The sequence below is a fragment of the Balaenoptera musculus genome, chromosome 1 (assembly GCF_009873245.2).
Source record: "Balaenoptera musculus isolate JJ_BM4_2016_0621 chromosome 1, mBalMus1.pri.v3, whole genome shotgun sequence".
In the NCBI taxonomy this organism is placed as follows: domain Eukaryota; kingdom Metazoa; phylum Chordata; class Mammalia; order Artiodactyla; family Balaenopteridae; genus Balaenoptera; species Balaenoptera musculus.
Window position 1 is genome coordinate 175,748,100 of NC_045785.1, and position 19,983 is coordinate 175,768,082.

General features: G+C 40.3%; 1 protein-coding gene across 1 annotated transcript; it reads left to right on the forward strand.

Annotated features, from left to right (window-relative positions):
- The first annotated feature begins 6,209 nt into the window (after positions 1-6,209).
- On the forward strand, positions 6,210-10,543 carry RGS1 (regulator of G protein signaling 1). Its single transcript, XM_036832268.1, has 5 exons — positions 6,210-6,397; positions 6,764-6,844; positions 7,258-7,319; positions 8,693-8,856; positions 9,617-10,543. The coding sequence occupies exons 1-5, from the start codon at positions 6,300-6,302 to the stop codon at positions 9,800-9,802; spliced, it is 591 nt and encodes a 196-aa protein (XP_036688163.1). The 5' UTR covers positions 6,210-6,299; the 3' UTR covers positions 9,803-10,543.
- Positions 10,544-19,983: the final 9,440 nt, after the last annotated feature.

The following is a 19,983-nucleotide window of genomic DNA, read 5'->3' on the forward strand; positions in this document are numbered from 1 at the left end:
GTGTTTACTATAAGTAGATTAGAACAGGGTGAGAAAAAGAAACTAGATTCTTATCTTGCTCAGTTTGCAATTACTGAAGATAACTGAATTTCCCCAAGTTGCAAAGATCTTCTCTTACTAAAACCTATCAGTTGATTTCTTCATTTAGAAAATAAAATTGTAAACAAGTCTAAAATGTTTAATCCTTTTATTCATAAATGATATAACGTAGGTATCAATGTCCCCACCGACGTTTTACCTGGACACAGAGAAAAATCCTTCCAAATTCACATTTGTTGAAGCTTTTCAAATAAACTCTATGAAATGTAGCTGTAACACTGTCAGTAGCCCTACCCACAAGCCTGGAGAGTGAAGGAGCCAAAACAGACCCAGGTAGTGACCCTTTGTCTTACTTCCTTAACCAGTGAGAGGTTACGCTAATTCAGCAAAGTCTTTCAGAGCCTCTTTTAAACTCTGCAAAGCTTTGCATCTTCAGATCCATTCTTCCATGGTCTTCATGCCTGTAAGAGGTGTCTACTTGCTGAAGACCAGTTTCTCCACTGCAGTTTTTTGTACTTTCCAAGGGGTGCTGATCTTGAATGCAGAAACAGGCAGAAGAGTACATGTTGACTTTGTAGTAAATGGCAACAGCGCTTTTTTTAATTTAATTGAAGTATAGTTGATTCACAATATTGTGCTAGTTGCAGGTGTACAGCAAAGAGATTCGGTTATGTATGTGTGTGTATATGTATACATATACACACACATATATACATATATTCTTTTATTTCCATTCTTTTCATTATAGACTATTACAAGATACTGAATATAGTTCTCTGTGCTCTACAGTAAATCCTTGTTGTTTATCTATTTTATACATGATAGTGGGTATCTGTTAATCCCATACTCTTAATTTATCCCTCCACCTCCTTTCCTCTTTGGTAACCATAAGTTAGTTTTCTATGTCTGTGAGTCTGTTTCTGTTTTGTAAATAAGTTCATTTGTACTATTTTTAGATTCCACATGTAAGTGATATATTTAATATGGTATTTGTCTTTCTCTGTCCGACTTACTTCATTTAGTATGATAATCTCTAGGTCCAAAAATGTTGCTGCAAATGGTAATATTTTGCTTTTTATGGCTGAGTAATATTCCATTGTATATATGTGCCACATCTTCTTTATCCAGTCATCTGTCAATGGACACTTAGGTTGCTTCCATGTCTTGGCTATTGTAAATAGTGCTGCTATGAACATTGGGGTGCATGTGTCTTTTTGAATAGAGTTCTTCTCATTTCTGGATATATGCCCAGGAGCGGGATTGCTGGATCATGCGGTAACTCTATTTTTAGTTTTTTGAGGAACCTCCATACTGTTCTCCATAGTGGCTGCCCCAATTTACATTCCCACCAACAGTGCAAGAGGGTTCCCTTTTCTCCATACCTTCTCCAGCATTTATTGTTTATAGACTTTTTAATGATGGCCATTCTGATTGGTGTGAGGTGATACCTCACTGTAGTTTTGATTTGCATTTCTCTAATAATTAGTGATGTTGAGCATCTTTTCACGCTCCTGTTGGCCATGTGTATGTCTTCTTTGGAGAAGTATCTAGTTAAGTCTTCTGCCCATTTTTTGATTGAGTTCTTTGGTTTTTTTGATATTGAATTGATGAGCTGTTCGTATATATTTTTTTTAAATTATTTATTTATTTATTATTATTTTTTGACTGTGTTGGGTCTTCATTCCTGCACGCGGGCTTTCTCTAGTTGCAGCGAGCGGCAGCTACTCTTCGTTGTGGTGCGCAGACTTCTCATTGCGGTGGCTTCTCTTGTTGCGGAGCATGGGCTCTAGGTGCATGGGCTTCAGTAGTTGTGGCTCTCAGGCTCTAGAGCACAGGCTTGGTAGTTGTGGCACGTGGGATTAGTTGCTGTGGCATGTGGCATCTTCCCAGGGCAGGGCTCGAACCCATGTCCCCTGCATTAGCAGGTGGTTTCTTAACCACTGTGCCACCAAGGAAGTCCCTATATTTTTGAAATTAAGCCTTTGTCAGTCTTATGATTTGCAAATATTTTCTCCCAGTTCATAGGCTGTCTTTTCATGTTGTTTATGGTTTCCTTTGCTGTGCAAAAGCTTATAAGTTTGATGAGGTCCCACTTGTTTATTTTTGCTTTCATTTCTTTTGCCTTGGGAGACTGACCTTAGAAAATATTGCTATGATTTATGTCAGAGGGTTTTTTGCCTATGTTCTCTTCTAGGAGTTTTATGGTGTCATGTCCTATATTTAAGTCTTTAAGCCTTTTTGAGTTTATTTTTGTGTAGGGTGTGACGGTGTGTCCTAACTTCACTGATTTATATGCAGCCGTACAGCTTTCCCAGCACTGCTTGCCAAAGAGACTGTCTTTTCTCCATTATATAGTCTTGCCTCCTTTGTAGAAGATTAACTGACCTAGGTATGTGGGTTTATTTCTGGGCTCTCTATTAACAGCACTTTTCTTCTGTCCCACACTTTCAGAGCTAGTCCCTCCTCAGTACATTCCCCTCTGATGGCACTTTTCACCCTGATGACTTGCTTAAGTATCTGTCTGCCCAACTATACTGTGACCCTCTTTGGACAGACAGTCATTCATCTTTCTATCTGCAGTACTTAGGTCTGATACATTGTAGGACTACAATTAAAGTTTGTTAAGTCAAGATATTTTGTTTCAATGGATCAAAATTTCTGTTCATGTCACCGAGTCTTACCACATAGATATATTTCTACTTTTAAAATACAATCTCATACTCCTTATTGTCCTTTTCCCCATAATTCCTAATGTCCACAATAAAATGTCAGCAATATTATAAAGGCCCAACATCAGTTTAATCAATATCAAGATTGAAAAAGTCATTCAGCAAAGAATTCCCTACAAGGATTCAGGCAGTTGGAGTGAGTGGGAACTAAATGGAAAATCAACTCAGCAAAGATTAAAATTTACCCCCACTGAAGTTGATAGCCATAATCTGAAATGTTTTATTAAACCAATCTTCTAGACATTTTAAATTATAACACTGGAATTTTTAATGCAGGGAAACTCTTCTTATGACAGTATAATGGTAGATATATATCATTATACATCTGTCAAAACCCAAAGAATGTACACCACCAAAAGTGAACCTCAATGTAAACGAAGGACTTTGGATAATAATGACATGTCAGTGTAGGTCCATCATTGATTGTGTAACAAATATACCACACTGATTCGAGATGTTGATGGTAGGGAAGGCTGTGGAGGTGGAGGGAGTATGTGGGAACTCTGCACTTTCAGCTCCATTTTGCTGTAGAGCTCTAAAAATAAAGTACTAATTTTTTAAAAAAGAACATGAAGACCATATGAAGTATTCCTTTCCTTAGCACTGCAATCTGGTTACTTAAACACAGTTTCACAGGGCTTCCCTGGTGGCACAGAGGTTAAGAATCCACCTGCCAATGCAGGGGACACAGGTTCGAGTCCTGGTCCGGGAAGATCCCACATGCCGCGGAGCAACTAAGCCCCGTGCGCCACAACTACTGAGCCTGCGCTCTAGAGCCCGTGAGCCAGAACTACTGAGCCCACATGCCACAACTACTGAGCCCACGTGCCACAACTACTGAAGCCCACGCACCCAGAGCCCGTGCTCCTCAACAAGAGAAGCCACCGCAATGAGAAGCCCGCGCACCGCAACGGAGAGTAGCCCCCGCTCGCCGCAACTAGAGAAAGCCCGCACGCAGCAACGAAGACCCAATGCAGCCAAAAATAAATTAAAATAAAATAAATTTATTTTAAAAAAAAAACACAATTTCACAGAAGAAATGTACAAACAAGAGTATGTTTGTAAGAGCCACTATTTATTCTATTGGCTTTTGTCAAGTCCTCTACAATTTCAACCAAAGCCATTGCTTCAGTAAAGATACTATTTGATCACTTGTCTTTTCTTAATGATTTTCACAGAAAGGAACCAGACAGTGACACTCCGTGTGATTGATAGGAAACTCCCGTGCCCTTCCATGGACTTATCAGCCTTACTGCTACAGCTTCTCCAGATTTGCCCAGCTCTGGTACATACAGGCTTTGCAGGTGCTTCCAAGCAGCCTTTGTGCCACTGAGGTGGCTTCAACAGCCAACTGTGAATTTCAGATGGACCCCCTCTACCAGGAGCTTAATTCTCCATTTGGGCTTTGAAGCACACAGTTGTAATTGTTTGCAAATGCTTGAGCTTGAAAGTCTATACTGAGGTAGCAAAAGGTTGGAGGTTTAAGGAATTATTAATATGTAAGAGGCAAATATTTATTTCATTCTCAGACCACAGCTTCCTAACGTGGTGTCAAGAGAACATTATTTCTGCCAACTATTTTCCCTACTTACTGAGAGTTCAGTTCTCAGAAATGTTAAGACACTGCTGCACATTCCACCCTCCTATTAGAGACTGACAAACGTGCACTAACATAGTCAAGGTTCTCAGAAGATCGGCACTGATCAATTATTCAACTTTAACCCAACATTTCCCAAACTTACGTGGCCCCAGGACTTTTGCTGCTGCTGGTGTCATAGTCCTTATCATACTTATTAACATCCAAAGGAACTACCGTTGCTGAAACATGCTTTGGAAATCATCAGTATATCTGGAGGGTAATAATAGTGGCCTTTACAAATAAACTTTAAATCATTTTTCTCTAACATAACTTACCCACAATTATCCAGAGGAATGAGAGGTTATTAAATAAATAAACATGAGCAATGCTGAAGATTTCAACTGAAAAGTAAGTATGGACTGAACCACAAGAAACACACAAACAAATGCCTTTATTCGTCCGTCTCTGAACCCCATCATTTTTGTCTGGGTAACTTCCAAAGTGGCCAACTTATCTCACTAGTTCTCTTCCTAAATGTATCACATTACCTTTCGAACATCAACTGATGCTTACTACATACAGCATAATATTTGTGCATGCCTGTGTAGTAAGTACATTTTAAAATATAAATGTGATTCCTTCAAATATTTTTTATACTGAAGATAGAACTAAGACAGGAAAATTCCCTTTTGTTAGGTTTACCTAATCCCTTCAGAAGCTTCTCTGAGTAAAATTTGTTTTGTCTTTTCAGGGGTAAAAACCAACAGAGGTTTAAATTAAACTGGACACTCTATAAATAAACCACATTCTATACACAAACTCCGTACGAGCTTATATTGCACTAGCCCCTCTACCCTGATCAGTGATTAGTCATCTATTTCCTTGGGTTTTTATTTTAATTCTTAATTTTAATTAAAGCTAGACTATATCTCTCCAGAGATACTACCGAAATTTGGAAGATCGTCACCTAAGGAGTATACTATTGGCCTGGCCAAATATATTCTTATTTTTACCATGAGTAGTTTTTCTCCTGATACTGTGTAATTCTTTTGTATCAGTGTATTTACATATTATGTCATATTTTTGTGTTAACTATACTTTTATGTGTTTATAGTTTTGTTTTTAATTTTACTTTATTCCTTTCCTAAGCGGTAATATACAAAAAACCCCAGTTTGATACATTAGTTATATTTCTAATAAATATTAAAATTCATGCACCCCTTAAAATCATCTTGTATATCACCAGCAGCGTGTTTAGCACACACCCTGGAAAACAGTAACATGAAAATTTCTTGCCATGGAAATAAGGGATGAGGTTTGGAGTAGGGAAAAGTTAAGATAACTTCTCATGACTCTCCTTCCTACCAGATGTGTGCACTGCACGAATAAAAAAAAAAAAAGTGTTTACTTTACATTGCTTTCTGAAAGAAAAATAAAACCCTTTTTAAAATACTGTAATCAAATGAATTTTATAGTCAAGGACTATCCAAAGCCCTGAGGGGACCCATCTCTAGTCTGTGTGATACAATAAATCCACCAAATGAAACATTTCATTGAAATATGCAGTTTTTATGAAGAAACAAGCACCCCCTAGAACCAAAGACTGATCCTGCTGAGGCTTCAGAGACATGTGATATATGTGTGTGCACCTCTGTAGGTCTAATTTTCTTTCTTTCTATATAATCAAGTGACCTAGTCTCATTTGGTTAAGTTTCAACCACAAAACATCACTGTGCGCTTTTTTTTTTTTTTTTTCAAGATACACGTCACAACACACCAAGAAAGGGGGAACTTCCAGTGTCTGTGGTAACATCACTTGATAAACAGACTCGTCTGAACGGCAAGGGCCTGTCAGCCGTCACTATATAAGGCAGCAGAGACGTGGACGAGCAGACACTTGCCTTCTGAGGGCCCTGCGAGCAGCAGCTATCTCCACGCCAAGGTTAGACAAAATGCCAGGCGTGTTCCTCTCTGCTAATCCACAGGAACTGAAAGGAACGGATCATTCGCTTCTAGACGACAAAACGCAAAAAAGGAGGCCAAAGACTTTGTAAGTTCATTAACTGTGCAAATTTGGACTTAGATGATCCTTAATGGCAGAACAATTGCCAATGAATGAATGGAAGAAAATACGAGCCTTTAGTTTACCTAGATCAGGGCAATGACCCGCTGTGAGTTACAAGTATATTCAGTTGTATTTAAAAATGAATCATGACAGGGCATTAAATGAGGTGGGGATTTTTCCAGACTTTGGCTCATTAAAAATTGGCTCAGTCTTAATATAGCAATATGTTGTATCAGCTATTTTTATTATGGCCTTATTCCTTGGAGAAATTTGCTTCATGCTCTTTTCTTTTTACAAATAAACTGTATTCTTCTGAAGAAATATCAATATTTACTTTTGTGTCTTTTGTAGTGGAATGGATGTGAAAGCATACCTGAGATCTATGATCCCACATCTGGAATCTGGAATGAAACCTTCCAAGTCCAAGGACCTGTATGTACACTAATACATGGAACTATCACTATATAAGCAGCCTGTGCATTAGCTCTGTATTCTAGCAAGGCAGTAATACTACACATAATGGACTTCATTTCTTTTAAGTAACAAGCCTAATAAGATTAAGCTGCATTAGTACCAATGTAAATTAAATACAAATGTGCATGCATATATTTGCTACTTATTATACTGTTGGAGTACATTTGGATTTTTTCACATTTTATTGGCAGATATTTTCGTAACGATAGTAATTCTAAGCAAACTTTTGTTTTCTTATAGATAAATTTTAATAAAATTTATTAGAAGTAGAGTCTTAGTTTGTGAAGTTATCAAAATGCAGCAGCCATTCTGATTTCATTTGCGCTTACACGCAAAAAAATACTAATTTATGTAAACGTCGTCCCCTGTAGACTCTCTGCTGATGAAGTGAAGCAGTGGTCTGAATCTCTGGAAAAACTTCTTGCCAACCAAAGTAAGTATAGATTAACTATTGAATGTTTCTGGGTTTATCTCAGTATGCTAACAGATGGAATGGCTTCATTAAAATATAGTATTCTGGACGGGAGGGTGTGTGAAAAGTTGTACTCTAGCTGTTCTGTAGCACTGATAGCTTCAGCATATTATGCCTCATCGTGGCGTAATGTTGACTCGGCACTCAGTTCTGCTACTGTCCTTTAGAAAAATCTGCCAAGGCAACTAGCTGTTTCCATGGATCATTATAGGAGCAAAATTTTAAATTATGCTGGGGTTCTGAAGTTTAAAGTTTTAAAAAGTAAACCAAACATCTCAACATGTGAACTGCTATTCTGAAAGCTACCTAAAGGATGTATTTTTATACCATTGGATGTAAGGAGTAGGATTCACTCAGTCAATTAATAACTTTTTCCATTCATACATGTGTTGTCACTCATTCAGCCCAGGCATTTATGTGCAGGCATTTTAGAAGCACCAGGGACTCAAGAGTAAAGACACAGTGCCTTGCTGCCTTGAAGGCAGTTGAGACACACAGCATAAAATTGCATTATATATAACATGACACGTTATAACACAGATATGATAAAAAGACTTTTTAAACACACAGTCTCACGGGGAGTTTCTGATGAGAGCAGGGAAATGAGATCAGCTTGTCCTAGCCCTCATCATGGGCACTGGGATCCTGCTGGGATTAGGACCTCGCTCAGCGGCATAGATGGGCAGCTTGTCCCTATCCGGGGTGAGCTGATCCCCTTCTCCCCCCCAAACACCCTACAGAGCCTCACGCGGGGATCAAGTAGTTCAACCTGGTTCATCTGCTTGTTATCTGACTTAGGTTATGATTCAGCCAAACAATGCTGTAGAAATGGCCCACTGAAAAGCCTCAATAACACTAGTAAATCCAAGCAGTACAGAGCACATAGGTAATATACAGGCCTCACATCTTTTGACTTATATGAGTTGGATAGAGAAATTATATTTGTTAATGATTAACATGCTGTTCATGCCTTCTGTCAATATTTGATTCCCTAAAATACTCTGCACTCTGGCTAAGCTGGTAGCGTAAGAAAAGAGATTGTTCTGTAACCTGCAGAGCAGAATTGTAACAGCAGGCGGAAGTGAAGCAGCCTCTCACCCACCACTAAGCAGCTGTGTACCTGTGACAAGCGTGTCTGACCCCAGACAGACTATAAACGAAGGGGTCCCTAAGGCCTTCCCATCTCTACAAACGGTGACACAGCCATTTCAGCAGCTCCCACCTCTTCCCTTTGTACACAGGGAATATGCCACAGTACTCTTCTTGTAAATTTCTTCAAGTTATTCATTTATTGGCTCAATTAATTTATCTCACCCCTCACCCTTTCTTTTTAGCTGGTCAAGACATCTTTGGGAATTTCCTAAAGTCTGAGTTCAGTGAAGAGAATATTGAATTCTGGCTGGCTTGTGAAGACTATAAAAAAACAGAGTCTGATCTTCTGCATTGCAAAGCGGAGAAAATCTATAAAGCATTTGTGCAGTCAGATGCTGCCAAACAAGTGAGTATTTAGTTCATTACCATCAGTTTATATGTAAAGAAACTTAGATATAGAATAAGATTCAACAAACTAGCAAGATGAAATCCTTTTTGAGTATTATGATTTTCACTGCTATATATTTAAGTGTATTCATATAGTTCAGTGCAATGATAATCTAATTTTCTACATTTGTGAAAAGATTGGATGAAAGATTGATTTTGTAAAACAAGCTAATGTGATGGGGTGGGGTAAGGAGTACTGGTGATACTGACCAGAACCGCATGTCAGGGGGTCCTTAATGAGCTAGCTCGTTTTGGATTAGGATAAAGTAGAGATTAGTGTAATACATGGATTGCAGCAGCAGAAATATTTCCAGTTAGTAGTAATGCCCACTTCCAGTTAAATATTCCTGGTTCAAGCAGCAAACATTCTGCACAAAGTGTCCTCTCCTCCTGTAAATCTTAAATGCGCACATCACTTTTTTTGATGCACGTATCACCTTATACAGATATTTAAAAAATAATGTCTGCCTCTTTTGCACCTCCCAAAGATATTATGAGCTAACTTGGAGCAAAGATATTTCTGCTTTTTTGTGCTATTTCTTTTTAACTCTTCCACACCTAGGATAAGGTATGTTTAGAATAGGCATTCAAGAGATATTTGAGCTGACTTAAATGAGGGTTTAAAGCCACTGTCTTGAGGTGCTTCAAAAACAACAGTGACATCAAAAAATATGCAATAAATTGGCAGTGCATATGAACTGATGAGGATTTCTTTTTAGATCAATATTGACTTTCACACTCGAGAATCTACAGCCAAGAAGATTAAAGCACCAACACCCACGTGTTTTGATGAAGCCCAAAAAATCATATATACTCTTATGGAAAAGGACTCCTATCCCAGGTTCCTCAAATCAAATATATACTTAAATCTTCTGAATGACCTTCAGGCTAATAGTCTAAAGTGACTGGTGCCAGCTGGAGGGAATTAAAGATGGTATCAAGTACAGAAGGAATGTACCAGGATGGCTCCCTGGGGGAACACCTTGGCCTTTTTGGATGACTCACAGATCCAGGGGAAGAACCCATGACTCAGGACAGATTAACATGGAAGTTATCCAGGCTCAGGGCTGAAGAAGCGTGAGATGAAAATTTAGCGATGGTAGAAGGAAGGAGATACTGTGGTACTGTCATAAAATACAGTGGACCTACGTATTAGAACATCCCTCAGAACTGAGAAGGCCGGGTAATGCTTGCTACGCAGAAACTGTGAATAAGGGTTTTGAAACTGGTGAAAACATGCTATAAGCTTCAAGGTCTGACATAAACTGACATTTATGCTGCATATTGTTATACAGAGATTGTATTGAGCTGCTGAAATCTCTTTTACTTGGATGACTATTTGAGAAGTATGTGTTTCAAGATCACCATTTCTGTTATTGACACAAAGTTTTTCAGTGTTGGTTTGTTTGTTTGAGTGTTTTGGGACTGAAAGAGATGAAGAGGAGAACAATGTATTTAACTTAAGCTATTGCCTTAAAGTTGGGAAGTCAGAATATATTTGTAAATTAAATTATCACAGTGTCAATAATAAATGTGAGTTTTGTCTTAAAAACATAGAAGCAATTTCTGTTTACATTTCCTTGCCATCTTTAAAAACTGGCATTTATTTTTCAGATTTAACAAAAATTTAAGCAAGGGTCTTCTACTTTCTATCACCTCTTCAACATCTAAAACTATCATCCAGTTCATCTTATATTTTATGTATTATGTGTATGTATTGGACAGAATTCATTAGTTTTCTCTCTGCTATCACAATGTATAAAGATCAAACAAATATAATATGCTCTCATATAGTCAAGCTTCAAACTGATGAGAAATTGAAGAGGTCTTTTAAAGAGGGATAGAAATTTTATTTCAAGAAGTCATCTAATTAACAACTGATAATTTATTGTGATTTAAAGTTTATAAAAGCCAGATGTATTTTCTCATTTAATGTTCATAGCAATCCTATGAAAGCTGAGACTAGTAAGATTAAATCACTACTTCCCAAATTTAGCTATCAAAACTACCTAGAATGTTAAAAAACAAAACACCAATTTTGGGGCCCTATCCCAGACTGACTGAATCAGAATCCCCAAGGGATAGAGTATGAGAATCTATATTTTAAGAGGAAATTCCAGGCGATTCTGAAGATGCCCTGGTTATCCAGGGTTGGGAATCCTGGGATTAAGAGACAGTCCCACTGCCAGGGATTACACATAAATTTTCTCACCACACAATTTGTACTCCCTCTACTGTGCAACACTGCCCCCCAATGACCAGAAGACATTTCCTAAATCCTCAGGTCTTCAACAGTCCTAGGCGTTACCTAAGCAGGAACATAAGACTGCTCTGGAGGAACATCACAGAAGGATAATCAAGACGATGCATATTCCAGCATAGCCTATATAGCTGTATCTTCCCATGCTCCCGTGTCCCATATATTATTAATAATCAGCCATCACAGTGTAATACTCTGGATATCCTCAGTACAGGCTTGCCTGTCATCAGGCACACAGCAATGACATGGGGCAATATGTAGATAGGTTTAAAAAGTACTATTCTTGAATTTCCATGGGACAAAGTCCAAATTGTCGCTACCATAAGCTTAATTCTATGATTTAGCGGGTCAAAATATTATAAGAGGCTTAGGAAGGGAATCCAGTTTAATCACCATCATCATTATCATTGTTCTCTCCCTTAATCATGCCATCACCAAATTCCCTCAGTCCTCCTTCTACAATTAATGTGTGCAGTTGGTATGTCACTTGCTCTTTTTCTGCTCCCCCTGCACTAGCGTAGTCTCTCATTGATTGCTCATTCATGCAACTTGTTTTCTTTCTTTCCAGCCTCTTCTCTTCAATCCATCTTCAATCCATCCTCTAAATAGCCGCAAACATCACCTTCTGAGACACAGATTTGGCCCTGTCATTTCCCATGACATACAACATAAAGTTCAAATTTCCCTTTCTGGAATTCAAAATACTCCCAGTGAGACCTTCAGGGTATAATTTGTCTTACTCCCCTCTAGGTATCCTTCCTACCTTGACATCACTCTGGATCAACTGCCTTTTCTTGAAGGAGTCCTGGTCTTCACTACCCTTTGGTTAATCTACTATCTCTCTAAAATGCCTTTTCCTACCTCCTTCCAATTTTCAAAGTCCAACCAATTCTTCAAGGCCCAGGTAGAATTACTCTTCTATAAAGGCTTTCTAACACCTTACACCGCTATGTAGTTATTTTCAAGGAAAACCGAAGGGGAACCAAGTCCATATAAACACAAGACACTCTGCTCCTATTTCTAGCACCACTGTCACATTAAATAGTCCAGGCCCTTCAAACAGTGAGGCAGTAGAAGTGCAACTGTCTAACACACACACTGGTCATAAAATGAATGCTTCTGTCTTTGTCTTGATAAGATGCCATGTTAAAAAGCCAACCAGGGGCTTCCCTGGTGGCGCAGTGATTAAGAACCCACCTGCCGACACAGGGGACACAGGCTAGAGCCCTGATCCGGGAAGATCCCACATGCCGGGGAGCAATTAAGCCTGTGTGCCACAACTACTGAGCCTGTGCTCTAGAGCCTGTGAGCCACAACTACTGAAGCCCGCAAGCCACAACTACTGAAGCCTGCGTGCCTAGAACCTGTGCTCCGCAACAAGAGAAGCCATCGCAATGAGAAGCCCGCGCACCGCAACGAAGAGTAGCCCCCACTCGTTGCAACTAGAGAAAGCCCACGTGCAGCAACGAAGACCCAACACAGCCAAAAATAAATAAATAAAATCTATTTTTTAAAAAAAGCCATCCAATTTTTGGACAGATGGTCAAAACAAACATCTAAGACATCTCTTCGTTTTCAAAATGAAAAAAATAAATTGTCACCATGGCTGCATAGATTCAAGATATTGCAAAAAACTTGAAAAGATAAATTTCTTTTCATTGGCATTGTTTCCTATGGTGTGGATGTTTTATTAGATCATTTACAGAAATATGATTAGCTCTACTGTTTAGAGAAATCTGGTCCAACTGCTCCATCTAAGATTCTCAGCTCATATGCTATGTTCTGTTGTGATACTAAAGCAGTGGCAATCAACAATATGTATAATTTAAAACTAATTCATTTAAAAACTAAAAATAAATTTACTTTGCTCAGATGTATTTTATACTATTTCTAATATAATATGTATATTGTAGAAAAGTAGGAATCCGTGAAGGTAGAAATTAGACCCCCTGGTGTCTAATAAAAAGTACATATTTACACATTTAGCTCATGTGGGACAAACTAAATTTCAAGTGTCTTTCATGCTGTGTGCAAACACAGGCTGTATTATATTAGGAGGAATCTTTGATGATTTATTATCGTAAAAAGAAATTCTGAAATACGTGAAGGGAAAATAGAGTAAATGGTGATTTAAACTACCATAGATATAAATAATTGCTATTATACACAGAATTGTAGAACTTCCTCAAGACCGCATAAAACCCAATCTATAGAACAAAAAAAATACTCATCAACTGCAGAAATACCACCATCTGTTTTGTTGAGACCAGTATCTTAAAAGTGTTACTGAACCAAACTTGGATCCGTGCACCCAATGCACAACAAAGCCAATCTAATGACACCAGGTTGTGGTGAAGGAAAGTACAGCGTTTACTGCAAGGCACCCAACATGGGGCCAAACAAGGAGAACAGGAAGCTGAGGCTCACAAGACCCAAACTGCCCAGTGGCTTTCAGGGAAGGGTTTTTAAAGTCAGTGTTAGGAGTGAGGATTGTAGGGTGTCTGATCAGCTCATGGACGTTCTTCTGATTGGTTGATGGTGAGGTAATTGGGAGTTAACATCATCAACCTTCTGGTTCCAACCAGTCTTGGGTCTACATGCTTGTGGTCAGCAGGCACATAACTTCTTCTACCTGGTGGGGGTGTCAGTATCTGCAAAACGACTGAAGGATATGACTCAGGGTACTATCTATAGCCCTTGAGGAGGAACTAAAGGTCCTTGACTCTTTAGTTTACAGCTAAACTACTATTATTTTATCTTGCTTGACTGTTTTCCTTTGTTTCTGTATTTTCTCACTTCTCTGATTAAATTTGCTCTTTGGAACTAAGGGAAGGCCTAGGAGGCTAAAGCTTTTCTACAAACAAGAGGCTGAGGACACTGGGGAGAAGTGGGGGTCTGCCTTGGGAAGGCCCTGCAAGGTCCTGCTCAGTTTGAGAAGCTAAAAATGTATCATTCTAACGGCAAAATTTTGTGTCTTACTCTGCGCCTAACCTAAATGAAACTTTTCTACAAGTAAGTCCATGGCAAAATATAGTACCTTCTATGGATGTTTCTATATAAATATTTGACTGGGTATTTACCTCCTGGTGGCTCCTTTCACTTGAATTTGAAAACAGACCAAAGGGAAATGAAAGGGAAGGAGGGAGGGAGGAAGGAAGGCAGAGAGAGAGAGAGAGAGAGAAGGGAAACAAATTGGCTGAGTGTCTTAAATGTTTGTATTACCTTATGTCTCATTTGAAAACCTGAGTGCCCCGAAATGTCACACTTATATTTTATCTTCTCAAATTGAAATTTTAAGCCAAAAGGGATTGTGCTATAGTTTAGAATTGTCTACATTACTTTGAAACTCCCATAATTGATGGAAGATTAGGCTAGGAATTTGAATCCAAACCCAAAAGAACCAAATTTGTTAAACCTATGGGGACCTTGCCTCGATTTGGAATGTTGCCATTTGGGGAAGATCTGTGGCAGTAGGCTTGATGATTGAAAGAGAAGTCAAGCTCCTGGGATTAGGGAGCTGATTGGCTTACGTAAGAAGAAACGGTGCATTGTAAGCAGGTTCTAGATTTAGAAAACTGTGTTGGCCACGTCAATCACACTTCAGAACTAAATGTTCTCATCGCCCTTCCTCTCTCTCCTGTCCAACTCCAAGCAGAGTCAGAGGTCTAGGACCCATGCGGCTGAGTATGTACAATTCCAAAGAGTTTAGGGACATTGCAAATAGACGCTCTCATGTCACTCAAGAGAAGCACCAACTTCCCACTTCTCAAGTGAAAAATGCAAGCCTTCTAAAAAGTTCTTTAACTGCAAGTTTTCTTAGCAAAAAAATTGTTACTTAAATAATAATGCATTATAATAGATACTAGATTTGTTCATCCAGGAAGAATATTTGCTTTTGTTCAAATATTTGCTATATTTAATGTGCATTTTTACTTATTATAATATTAGCTGGCTGATTTCTCCATCTTTTCCACAGGAAAGGGATAATTGGGGTGGATCTTGAAGAATAAATAAACCCCAACCAGGGATGAAAGAGGGTGAGAACATTTCAGGAAACAGTCTGTGAAAAAGTCAGGAAATCAAGAAAAAAGTACTCTGTGTTCAGCAATGGTGATTTGTTTAGTGTGGCTGGAACACATGGGGGAAGCGAGAGGGTAAGAGGGAAAGCTCAGAAGGTAGTTCAGGGCAGATTCTGAGAAGAGGCACAGTCCATTCCAAAGAGCGTGAGTTTCACCTTTTATATGACAGGTCACCACGGAAGTTTCAAGCAAATGAGCAAAAGACAGAACTGTTTGTGCTGATACACAAGTTACTTGTTGAGTCTACACCAGAACTCTCTGAGATAAGCACTCTTAACCTCATTTTATTGATCAACAAACGTAGAACCAAAAAGGTGAAAAAAGTTATCTAAGGACACAGAACCAGTAAGTAGCAGACCCAGGGTTTGCGTCCAGGTACGTATGTTTCCAACGACTTTGCATTATCTCATGCTTCTTCCTGAAAGTGACATGATTACTTTGTGTCGTAGAAAGCTATTTCTGGATTTTGTGTGGAAGACAGTTAGGAAGGAAGACATAACTGAGGAAGGAAAGCCAAACATGAAACCAGTTTTGTAGCCCAGCAGGAGAGAATCAGGACAGAAATCAAGGCAATGGGAAAGAGAGGGCAAACAGATAATACTTGGTGAGCAATTGGCTGTGAGGAGTAATTGAGGGAGGGGAACACAGGATACCTCTGGGGTGTCTAGCCTGGGGCCTCAAAATCACAGCAAAGCCCTTTCCGGCTCAATTTTAAAAATATCACCTTCGAGGTCCTTCGGCTGCAAATGTGCACTGAACAACTTGGAAACAGAAGAGGAGAGCCCTGGAGGAAGATTAAGGCATACGCTTCTAAAACGCTCGCGCTTTCAACACATAACAGTTTATTCACAATGAACCTACACATGAAGCATTCCACATGTTTTTCCTCAAAGCTCACTTTCTTCTTGGACAAAACTAGAGGCTTGCAAGCTCTCCTCGAGGCTGAGAACCAAAACCAAGGACCAAGACACTCAACAGATTTGCAGGAAGAAACTGCTCTAAATTTGAGAGCACCTTTTAAAGACAGAAGACAAAACTGACGTGTAGGATCCAGGTGAAAGAGACGGGCAAAGCCGCTGTCAGACAGAAACAGAAACCGCCCCGGGGATGAGCAGCACGGGACAGCGCGAAGGAGTGTGATGACGGCGACTCTAGGGAAGGAATCCTGTGTCCTTCGATGGCAGGCCTGGCCCTTAGCTTGACAGTGGGTCATGTGACCGGTGGAATGTTCTAGTGCTCACTTCTTGTTAACAGAGACAAGACAGAGGACGGGAAACCCGAAGGTAGCCACTCTCTTGGCACATTTTTTCCTTCAGTCATTTTTACCTTAAGTCCTCAAAATAGGTGCGGAGTCTACCCTTTATTTCTGGATAGAGAGGAAAAAAAAAAAAAGACAGGAATATAGTGGGTCTCAGCTATTGTCCTATCCTTCCCCCCAAACTGTCTGTTGCTATTCTAGTCAAACCTAGAAGGTGAAAGTTCAGTGGGCTTGTTTTAAATCAGGAAAATTGACATGCTCACCCTTGGTCTTAGCTTTCATACTCTGCCTTGAAACCCTCAGCTTGAATTAGCTATAAAAACAGATTGTATCCCTAGTCTAGTGCTTTTTTCCTTAAATCTGTCAGTTAATTCAGTGTTTACAAATGACCCACTGTGAACAAGTAAAGGGTAGAACATGTTCCCATATGAAGAACTGAATAAGATACTTCCTAGAATGTTTATTTGGCATGATTTTGACTAGAATGATCATAATTCATACTATCTAGGGGGGTAATTAGGAAGTGCCAAAGTTGAGGGGAAGAAAGCACAAAATATTCCTTGCTCAGAGGTTTCTTAATTCATCTTCAGAATGCTAGGCTCCACTTTATACTTCTAGAATCGAGCCTAGACGCTTGCTTCCTTGATAGACTCCCCAGTTAGTGACACCTGCTATGTGCCGAAAGCTATGCTCGGTGCCAGGGAAACAGAGATGACTAAGATATAGCCCCCAACTAGTGAGAGGCTCACAGTGCTCTTGGGAAGAAAAGCGCGGAAAGAACTGCAGGCAAATAGACTAAGCATCTGGAGAGAGGTGAGGAGGAGAGTCAAGTAAGGCTGCCTGAGAGAAGACCTCCCCCGTGGCTCTCTCCAGGTCCCTGGTGAAACGCCAAATGGGACTGGCGCCCCCCTCCTCCCCTAATGGGAAAGGCTGTGCGGTGCCAACTTGCCAAAAGGTCTCCAGGTGCCGCCAGCTCCGTATGCAACTTCCATGGGCATCGAGTCACATCAAGTATGTCTCCTTTAGCAAGTTCTCTCTTTCTACAGTCATGAACTCGGTTGGATGCTACGTGTTCCCTTCCAGAGTGCCTATTAAAGAGCGAGCAGTGAAAGCAGCCTAGACCTTCTCTCCACGGGAGGCTGGGAGGCTAAGGAACCACGGACCTCCTGCCCTTCTGCTCCTGTGGAATTCTTGGGGTCTGTCCCAAGACTCCAAGAAAATGTGCCAAGTGAACTCAGAGGAGGGACTAGTAATTCTGTCCTGGAGGAAGGGTGTGGCTTCAGAGAAGGGACAGATGCACAACAAAGTGTGGATTAAACTCAAAGTGACCCAAATTACTTTTTGCACTATTATTGGATTAATTGCAACCTCTGAAACTCACAAACAAATGTAAATGCTGGCACTACTGGGCTACGGAAGGGCTGGAATAAGTCTGTCCTACTACTTACTAGTATTACTTTGCTCACATCGGTATCTTTTTGCTTTAGCCATTATTATTGTCCCAAAATAATGATTTCTTTTTCTCTTTCCTTACAGGAGGGTGTGACAGAGACTGCTTAGATGCTCACCAATCTCAGGCCCTCCCTGGACAAACCATATTTCCCAGCCCCTCTTAAGGTGAACAGCAAATATAGAACTTTCTATTGGGTTGGCCAAAAAGTTCGTTCGGGTTTTCCCGTAAGCTGCTTTTTCCAGCAAAACATCCCGAACTTTTTGGCCAACCCAATGTGAATGTTTCTACATAGTCAGTATTTGGGTATATACTCAGTAGCTCTTTTACTTGGATTTGGTCTTTTTTCTTGAATTGCAATTTGATATTTTACCTTGAATTATTAGGGCCACAAAACTGAGCTCTGTGTGGAGAGCCAAGGGATGGGCACCAGTTCCAGGACTGCCTAGAAGACACCCAGGTTGTCTCTCGCTTCCCCACGCGCACGGCCAGAAGAAAGGGCTCTGAGGTTGCAAAGCCACACGGAGGAACTGTCAAGCTCCAAACAGTCATGCAACCCACATTGGCACTTGTGTGAGTGACAGCTAAACTCCTCTGAAGGTCTGGCAATGATTTGTTAGAGTGATTAGAGAGTTTTATTCTGATACATACAAAGACACTGATAAATGTTTAAGTTTCCTTCAAAAAGAAACAATTCCAGGCTTCCCTGGTGGTACAGTGGTTAAGAATACGCCTGCCAATTCAGGGGACACGGGTTCGAGCCCTGGTCCCGGAAGATCCCACGTGCCGCGAAGCAACTAAGCCCACGCGCCACAGCTGCTGAGCCTGAGCTCTAGAGCCCGCAAGCCACAACTACTGAGCCCACGTGCCACAACTACTGAAGCCCACGTGCCACAACTACTGAAGCCCACGCACCTAGAGCCTGTGCTCCACAACAAGAGAAGCCACGACAATGAGAAACCTGCGCACTGCAACGAACAGTAGCCCCCGCTCACCTCAACTAGAGAAAGCCTGCACACAGCAACGAAGACCCAACGCAGGCAACAAATAAATAAATAAATTTATTAAGGAAAAAAAGAAAGAAAGAAACAATTCCTTTTTCATTTAGAGAGTTATATGGAGCCATCCTGGAAAAACCAGGGCAACATCTCCATTAGAGTGCAGCGTTATTCAGTTCCCATGTGAGGCAAAGGTTATCTCTCTGACCTTGTGATGTTCTTCCAGATAGAGCTGCCTGGAAAAGAGGATGTAAGCTATGGATGAGAACAATATGTGAAAAGCTTATTTCAGATGCAACTGAGAATAGAAAATGCCAAAAACAACACAAAAAAGGGAGGCGAGGACTAAGAAGCAGGAAAAGAATAAGTGATGGAAAATTTTGCAACTGATAAAAACATTAAGTGAAAATGAGTTGGCCAGGCTGCGTGTATTTTCAACTCATTTGCTTTGACTCCATTTAGGGCTACGTACGACAGATATTGATATAAATCCTCTGAGGTTTAAACTGGCCAATCACCAAGTAAAAGTCAGGATTCCAAACAAATGTAGTATGCGGATCTGGAAAGCAGACCTGTGGTTAAGCTGGGATTCAGACAGGAAGTTGTGAATTCAGTGCATACCGGGAAAACTAGAGGGGTGAACTCACCGGGGCTAATTTCCCTGAAAGACCAAAGAACCACGTAGGAAACAATTCATCCTACAAGAAGAGAGCTTCAGGATGCACAAATCTGGCCTAAAAACGGTGGGTCAGAGCTGGAGGAAATGAGTACTTTAACTACACCAGGTGCCTGACGCTCAGATTGCCCTTTGATGCAGGTCCAAAATCTGAGGGAGAGGAGAGAGCCATAAAAGAGTGACGACACTAAAAGGGCAAACTCCCTGGAAACCTTTGAGAACATACGCGGGGACAGGGGATTGATTGCTCAAGGGATGATGCTAAAGAACGCTCCTCACTGGAGTTAGGAGCAGGGCGCCGACAGGACAGAGCACACTGACTGAAAACCAGCCCCCGGACCCGGAACGCCTGGGAAGGAGAAGAA

Coding starts and splice junctions, on each gene's coding strand:
- RGS1 (XM_036832268.1), top strand. CDS start 6,300: ATGCCAGGCGTGTTCCTCTCTGCTAATCCACAGGAACTGAAAGGAACG. Junction 6,398..6,763: donor AAAAGGAGGCCAAAGACTTT/GTAAGTTCATTA, acceptor TGTCTTTTGTAG/TGGAATGGATGTGAAAGCAT. Junction 6,845..7,257: donor CCTTCCAAGTCCAAGGACCT/GTATGTACACTA, acceptor CGTCCCCTGTAG/ACTCTCTGCTGATGAAGTGA.